Here is an 8,386-nt window from a genome sequence, read left to right on the forward strand (position 1 = left end):
TGTTGAGTGAACTAGAATCGTTACTTGAAATTTAAGATTATCTGTTTGGATCTAGGAACACTATTCATATTGACTAAAACTCCACTTAATTAAACTAAATTAAAGTTTAATTTTGAAATAAAAAAATATAAGAACACTTAAACAGCATTCACTAACGAAGATAGGATAGATCCAATATCCATGTTTTCAATTTTCAAACGTTACCATACCAAGCAAGTAAGACGGTAACAGCCTGTAGAATCTTTTTCTGTCTATATATACATATTCATATAAGACACTCTGCCATGTGCATGTGTTTCCAAGTGCTTCCAGTGATCTAAATTTGCCATTATTGGGAAAGAGCACACATTGTTGCTTTCAGTTAGGAGAACCAGAAAATTCGCAACCTTTGGTGGTGGGTATCATTACTTCTCACTTTTTTACTTTCTTCATCCATGTTTTTCTTCTGTCACTGTCTTTTTCATGGCTAAAGCTTGAGATGATTTTTGCACTCCAATTTCCAAAATGGGTGTGGTTGTTCAGCTTAATTAATGACATTGATTGATAAGGTTGTGTTTTTTGGGTTGCTTGATGATTTTATGTCTTTTGTCTCTCTTTTTCTGGAACTTTTAATTTGGATTATGTTCTGTTTAGCTTTCATCAAATTGAGTTTTCTTTTTTTTATGTGGGGCTTGGTTGTTTTTGCATCACATTCTTAACTTGTCTTAATTGAAATAGTAACTTGACTTATGTTATGATCTTTCAGTGTGAAGTTGTATTGAGGGGAAGAAATGGCCAAAATTCCCATCTTTTTGGTGGGGTTTATGCTCTTGCATTGTTGGGTAGCTCTGACAGAGGCAGAGTATTTGAAATATAAAGATCCAAAACAGCCCCTGAATGTTAGAATCAAGGATCTCATGAATAGGATGACTTTGGAAGAGAAAATTGGCCAAATGGTGCAGATTGATCGCAGTGTTGCTTCTGCTGAAGTGATGAAGAAATATTATATTGGTAAGGTTTTGTTATTGTGTTTTTCTTTGAATGAAAAATAAACAGATATGACAGATAGTGGCAAGTGGCAAATGGGAATAAATGTAAATATTTATTTATTTATTTACTTTTTTTTAATGTAATTTGTCTTTTTCATAGGGAGTGTGCTAAGTGGGGGTGGCAGTGTTCCAAAGCCACAGGCTACTCCAGAGGATTGGGTTGACATGGTGAATGATTTTCAGAAGGGTTCTTTATCGACTAGGTTGGGAATTCCTATGATATATGGGATTGATGCTGTTCATGGCCATAACAATGTCTATAAGGCAACAATTTTTCCTCACAATATTGGGCTAGGAGCTACCAGGTCAATCATGAGTACCCCTGTATAAAAAATGTGTGGCAATTTTAGTTTCGATTTTGAAGAATTGATGACTTTCTGCATTCAACCATACTTGACTGATCTATATCAATGCTGTTGTGTGTTGAGATAATCACTAGAAACTGATATAATTTTGATGTGTGTAAGTTAAAAAATCTAACCAATAAACATTAATTAGGTAAATGAACAGTTTCAAGTAGTTGAAACATATAATTAAATATTAGAGTATACAAGATTTTATAGTCAGAAAGTCATAACAATAATAACCTTTTCGTGTTTAGATTAATGATATAAATCCTTCTTTGTTTTTTTTTTTTCTTTTCTGTTTTATGCTATTCCTCTCTCCTCTCTCTCTCTCTCTCCCCCTCACGATGATGCTGTGTCTTAGTGTAAACTTGCTTTTAAAAAAATGGGTTAAATAAAAGTTAATTACCCATAGGCTTGCTGGGGTTAATTGAGGATAAAGAAAAGACGTTTCAATATTTTATGCTTTTCTGTATCCTCATGATGAAGCTCATCTTTGCCAAGCAGGGACCCTCAACTAGCGAAGAAGATTGGAGAAGCCACTGCTCTTGAAGTTAGAGCAACTGGAATTCCTTATGTCTTTGCACCTTGCATAGCGGTAATTGTTAAAATCTGAAGTATTATACATCTATTTGTTTTTTCAAATAAAGTGACCTTACCTTATAATATGTGTTTGTGTATAGGTATGTAGAGATCCAAGGTGGGGAAGATGTTATGAAAGTTATAGTGAAGATCATACAGTAGTTCAAAAAATGACTGAGATTATTCCAGGACTGCAAGGTGACATCCCTGCAAACTCACGAAAGGGTGTTCCATTTGTTGCTGGAAAGTAAGAAATTATGCTTTTGCAGGAATCAGTTTAGTTTTATATTCATAGTTTTTCTTCCTTATTACTTAATCATGAGAATTTGAATCATATAAAATGTTAACTTTCACCCCTTCTTCGTTGGATTTTATTATCAGTTTTGGATCTATCTTACTCAAATAGAATGTTTTTCTTTTCTTCCCCATCATATATTTCAAACTATTCCACTTAACTGAATTTTTGCATTACTAAGGCATTTCTATGCACTGTCATTTGATGTACTGGCATTTCTATGCACAGCAAGAATGTTGCAGCCTGTGCAAAGCATTATGTTGGAGACGGTGGAACCACAAAAGGAATCGATGAGAACAACACAGTGATAAGCCTACATGGATTGCTCAGCATTCACATGCCAGCCTACTATAACTCAATCATTAAGGGTGTCTCAACTGTCATGATCTCTTACTCAAGCTGGAATGGACAAAAGATGCATGCTAATCATACTCTAATCACTGACTTTCTGAAGAACACTCTACATTTTCGGGTAATTCTCACCTCATCAAGATCATTATATTTGAAATTATGAATTGTCACATTAAACTTGTCCTGAAATCCTTTGGTTTCTTGTAGGGTTTTGTCATATCAGATTGGGAAGGAATTGATAGGATTACTACCCCTCCTCATGCTAACTACTCATATTCCATTCATGCTGGAATCACTGCCGGAATTGACATGGTAAACTATGTGTTTCATGTTTGTTGATTATGTATAACCTTCAATGATAGTTGACATAGCATGTATCATCTTCTAATACTTTCTTTGGTAATGCTGCAGATAATGGTCCCCTATAACTATACAGAATTCATAGACGGTCTAACCTTACAAGTGAAAAATAACCTCATACCCATGAGCCGAATTGATGATGCCGTGAAGAGAATTTTGAGGGTTAAATTTGTTATGGGTCTTTTTGAGTATCCATTGGCAGATTACAGCCTAGTCCACCAGCTTGGGAGTCAAGTTAGTTCATCACCAAACGTGTATACTGTTTAACTACCCACTATTTTTAGTATGATGAAAAAACAATATTGGCTCTATAATTTGACAGGAACATAGAGAATTGGCTAGGGAAGCTGTGAGGAAATCAATGGTCTTGTTAAAGAATGGTGAAAATGCTGATCAGCCACTGCTACCTCTTCCTAAAAAGGCTTCAAAAATTCTTGTTGCTGGAAGCCATGCTGATAATCTAGGATATCAATGTGGTGGCTGGACTATTCAATGGCAAGGTCTTAGTGGCAACAACCTTACTAGTGGTATACCATCATTTCGTTCTCAAATCTCAACCTTTCTCCATAACCTTGAACTTTATCTTGTACTAATATTACAACATTGATATGGCTTATCTGATCTACAGGTACCACAATTCTCAGTGCTATAAAGAACACAGTTGACAAGGATACCGAGGTGGTCTTTAAGGAGAACCCTGATTTAGACTATGTCAAGTCTAATAATTTTGATTATGCCATTGTGGTAGTTGGAGAGACTCCATATGCTGAAATGTATGGCGACAGCATGAATTTGACAATTTCTGCTCCTGGGCCAGTCACCATAAACAATGTGTGTGGAGGAGTCAAATGTGTGGTTGTGATCATCTCTGGTCGCCCTGTGGTTATCCAGCCATATGTTGACATCATTGAATCCCTTGTTGCTGCTTGGCTTCCTGGTACTGAAGGAAATGGTGTGACTGATGTCTTATTTGGTGACTATGGTTTCACTGGCAAGCTTCCAAGAACATGGTTCAAAACTGTTGATCAGTTACCAATGAATGTTGGAGATCCTCATTATGACCCCCTTTTCCCATTTGGATTTGGTCTTACAACCAAACCCCATAAAGCTAATTAGGAATTGGAAATTATATCTCCATTTACCCACTTTTTAGTATTTCTAGTTCCTTTATCGCACTCTATGAAGTTATATTTTTCAGATAATGGACAGATTGGTATGTCCTGAGCAATAAACTTGGAATTTTGGAAGCTAGGTGCTCGAATGCTTAGAATACTTCTAAATGTTAAACCACTAATCAAAGTTATATATAATTTCTTTTTTCTTACTGTTAAACCTTAAATATTTTTTAAAACGACAGTGTTTATTGATTTTAAATCAGACATACTTTTAGGAACTAGTATTCTATTTCTCGTCATATGATCTAGTTTTTCCACATTAGTAGAGATAAAAATAAATCTAATACTCAATGGAGTATGAAAACACCATGAACATAGAATATGACAAATATTAGTGACATTATAAAGTTTTACTTTTGATAGCATTTGCTAAAGCGATGTACATATCATGTGTGTATTTTTTCTTTTTAATATATATATATATATATATATATATATATATATATATATATGTATAAAAGCACAAATGAAAGTGTGTTAAAATCTAGCACAAAAGAAAAAGAAAAAGGAAGAAAACCAAAGATCCTAACTGTAGATTAGTTAAAATATAAGATTGTTGGAATATATTTAATTATATTTATTTTAAATTTTTTAATATATCATATCAACTTCTATTGAGGACAAGTATTCTTAATCAAAAAAGTTTTTAATTTTCTTAAATGAAAGTACTTCGGGGAGTTTGTTCTCTATCTTATCATGTCATGTAATTTTAATATAATAAAATATTTATTAACTTCCATATAAAATTATAGTAGTTAATTTCAACTAGTAGCAGCTGACTTAAAAAAATGTTATAGCGAAATAGCAGATAAAAGGAAGATTACTATTTTAGACATTTTAAATATATTTAATATAAATTAAGCTACATATATTTGTACTGCAAAATATAAAATTAAGATCCAAATTGAAGACATATGCAATATTAATGATCAAAAGTGAAAGTTTAAAAATATTACACATGTATGCCAAAAAAAATATAAAAAAATAAAACACATGTTAAATGTTAATAACAATTAACAAGTAACAACAAAATACAGGAACCAAATAAATTCAACTCTCTAATGCTTAAATGTTTAAAAATACTAAATATTCAATTCAAATAGAAATATTTTAATAATTATTATCATCTTTATTTCTAAAATCTATTATGTCTTTTTTATTTTTACTTTTATCATTACTTTTGTAGAGGACTTCTTCCCCCTCCTTTTTTTAGAGTCTTTATTATCACATTCTTCTTCTTGTTCTATAGTTTTCTTCCTTTTTTTCTTATATTTAGAGGAAAAAGTAATTGTAGTTGTCTTGTATTTTAATCTAGCTTGTTGCCTAATGTAGGTTATAGGCTTACTAGTCCCAATTGCATTGGCAATAACTTCTCAAGTCAAGTTATCATCATCAAACACTAATTCATCTACAACATTTTCATCATCTTCAGCAGTTCCTTCTAGCAACCAATCATTACTATCATCAACACCCTTTAAGAGAATAGGATCCACCACATCAAGTCTTGTAACCTTTGATGCTTAAGTTTGCTTCTCGTTTTAAAATGAGCTTAGGTATATTTAATGAAAATCAAGTCTTGTAACCTTTGATGCTCAAGTTTGTTTCACTTTTTAAAATGAATCTATTTTACCTTAAAAAAATATATTAGTTTTGCACTTTTAATATTATTAGATCAAGCACTTTAAATTGAAATTACATGATATTTACTTATTTGCTCAAGAGTACTTTAATTTCGACCACTTCCAGGTGAACTACAAGTTAAACTCAACATTCTAATGACAATGTTTTGTAAACGTGGCGTATGTACTCAATAGTTCTTTCACCATTCACTTGCAGGTTATGCAATAACTTATTAGCCTTTTGCCTTATATCTACATATTTTACAATAAAAAATTAAAAAAATCTCTTAGCTAGAGCCATTGTAGCCCTTTGCCTTTTTGCTCCACTCAAATCAAAGAGACATTTAGCTCTTATATATTCTGACAACTGAAGTGTAGCATTGTCTACATCATCTTCACTTGTACATAGTCTCTTAATACATTTACACTGGCCCTCCACAACTTTGGGATTATTTTTTATTTTTTTTATTGCTATAAAAAATTTGGAGATTCAAATAATGACTTGTAACATGCAATGGATGAGGAAATTGACACTCCCATTCTCTATCAATTATAGCAAAATTCTCCTTATATTTGTTTGATGCATTATTTAGCTCTATCAATTGTTTCATATATGTAACATATTGCAGACTTTCTTTCATTATCAACAAGCCTCATAACTTCTGCAAGTGACCCCATAGCCTTAAGACTGAAAACAACATCATTCCAAAAAAAGATATAAGCACAGTGTCTGTAGTGCTTTTTTCTTTGATTTTTTTGACTTTTTAGACTTTAACCACTCATCTGAAGATTATTTTTCTAAGGTTTTTTTTATTTTTTATCATGCAACCTTTATAATGTGAGGAGTGTTGTCGCAAATTTTGTCACTCTATATCTAACCAATTCAATTTTATTTGTGAACATCCTCATAATGTTGAAAGTCAATGAATGATTATAAATAAAGTCCATAAGAGTAACTCCTTTTATATTATTCTCTTGACTCTTGGTATTTTTTTTACATCTTCCAATATCAAACCAATACAGTGAGCAGCGCATAGAGTCCAAAACAAATATGGTCTTTTAGCTTGCAACAACTTATCTAAAATTAAATTGAATAATCTAAAATTAAAAATTAATAAAATATAAATATAAGTTGTTTAAATTATATTACTTGAGAGTTAAGAACAATTCTTATCAGCTAACACATAATTACTTCCATTGTAAATAACTACTTGTACAACATTTTTTTTCTCCAATCTCTTCAACAAAACTATCCAAGAGGTAAAGCAACTTTTCTCTAGTTTTCATATAAGCAGATGCATCAATGTTCTTACAAACATAGAACCAATTAGATAATTTACTTAAAAATTGATCAATGTTCTATTTATTTTAACTGTCTATGCATCTGACATAATTGAACATCCACACTTTTATCTTTTTTCTTCATGACTTTTCAACATTTCCTTTGTATACTCTAACTCTTTTTTAAGAAGAAAAACTCTACACTCACAATAACTAGGAAGCTTTAGGTGTGGACCATGATTTTCAATAGTTTCAACCATCAAACTTTTTAAGTGCATAACATTGTAAGCATAATTTATACTTGTTTGTCTTTTTACCTTTGGTGATTTGATGCTTGTTTCTGAACTCTTCAACCATAATAAATTTAAGGAGCCCATAACATTTTTTCCTTTTTTGGTGGCAATACAACCACTAGCATAAGATGATGTAGCAATTGAGGTTGCAGGTCTTTTTTACACTATAAATATTTTGAATTTCTTGCATCTCTTTTTCCTCATCATCATCTTCATCAGGCTAAAGTGAATATGTCTCTTTCATATTTTTTCTTCTCATGAGCTGTTATTAATGTTACTTATGATGTCTCTTTGCTCTAGTAATACTGCCAATAGTAGTTTTTCCACAAAAGTCACAAGTAACAAACATTTTATTGCTTATGTCTTTCAAACTATTCTATTGCCAACCTTTATCCAAATTATTTTTCGGTGGCTTCATTAATGCACAAAAAGAAATTGAAATAAAGACAATTCCTTCTAACTAATTGGAAAGACCAATCATTACTTCTACTTCAAGCTTTGAAATTATTAAAAGATAAAGAAAATAAAAAAAATGTTCAATCGCTAGAAAATGTGCAGCTTCGCCGTAAAGTTTGTCAAAGATGTAGAAGATGATAAAAAAATGTTTGCGTGATGTCAGGAGCTTTGCTAAACTTGAAGAAGACAATCAAAGATGAAGATGACTGAAAACTATCTAGGTCATGTTGAAGGCTTCACTAGAGATGAAGATGACTAGAGAACATCTTTATCATGTTAGAAGCCTCGCTGGAGATGAAGGCCGCCAAAAGCACTAGAATCGTAGAGAATAAAGATGAAATAAAAGGAGAAATGAGAGATGAAATGAGAATCTTAGGGCTCAAGAAAGAGGGATGGAGAAGATATCAAAAAATAAGAAGGGCCAAAATCCCAAGATTGTCCCCTTAAAAGTCGTCAACGTTAAAAAACAGAGGGCAAGTTTAGAACTTCAACAAGAATAGAATAGCGGCCGCGACAACCGCAATTTCTGCCCCTTTCAGCCACGATTCACGACATGATAGTCGCTCCTTTGAATCGTGATGCTATTGGATCTCAATAACAGT

General features: G+C 32.1%; 1 protein-coding gene across 1 annotated transcript; it reads left to right on the forward strand.

Moving 5' to 3' along the window:
• The first annotated feature begins 315 nt into the window (after positions 1-315).
• LOC113868043 (beta-glucosidase BoGH3B-like) lies at positions 316-4,076 on the forward strand. The gene is made up of 10 exons (XM_027503595.1): positions 316-394; positions 746-990; positions 1,129-1,333; positions 1,880-1,970; positions 2,056-2,201; positions 2,478-2,721; positions 2,808-2,912; positions 3,012-3,194; positions 3,283-3,487; positions 3,589-4,076. Exons 2-10 carry the CDS (start codon positions 771-773, stop codon positions 4,074-4,076), a joined length of 1,887 nt encoding a protein of 628 aa, XP_027359396.1. The 5' UTR covers positions 316-394; positions 746-770.
• Positions 4,077-8,386: the final 4,310 nt, after the last annotated feature.

The sequence above is a fragment of the Abrus precatorius genome, unplaced genomic scaffold, assembly GCF_003935025.1.
Source record: "Abrus precatorius isolate BTA unplaced genomic scaffold, Abrus_2018 Scaffold5, whole genome shotgun sequence".
NCBI lineage: Eukaryota > Viridiplantae > Streptophyta > Magnoliopsida > Fabales > Fabaceae > Abrus > Abrus precatorius.

What these genes read in the sequence shown, in the direction of transcription:
- LOC113868043 (XM_027503595.1), top strand. Translation starts at nt 771, where the DNA reads ATGGCCAAAATTCCCATCTTTTTGGTGGGGTTTATGCTCTTGCATTGT. An exon ending in AGAACACTCTACATTTTCGG is followed by an intron (nt 2,722 to 2,807) that starts GTAATTCTCACC and finishes GGTTTCTTGTAG; the next exon opens with GGTTTTGTCATATCAGATTG. An exon ending in TGGCAACAACCTTACTAGTG is followed by an intron (nt 3,488 to 3,588) that starts GTATACCATCAT and finishes TCTGATCTACAG; the next exon opens with GTACCACAATTCTCAGTGCT.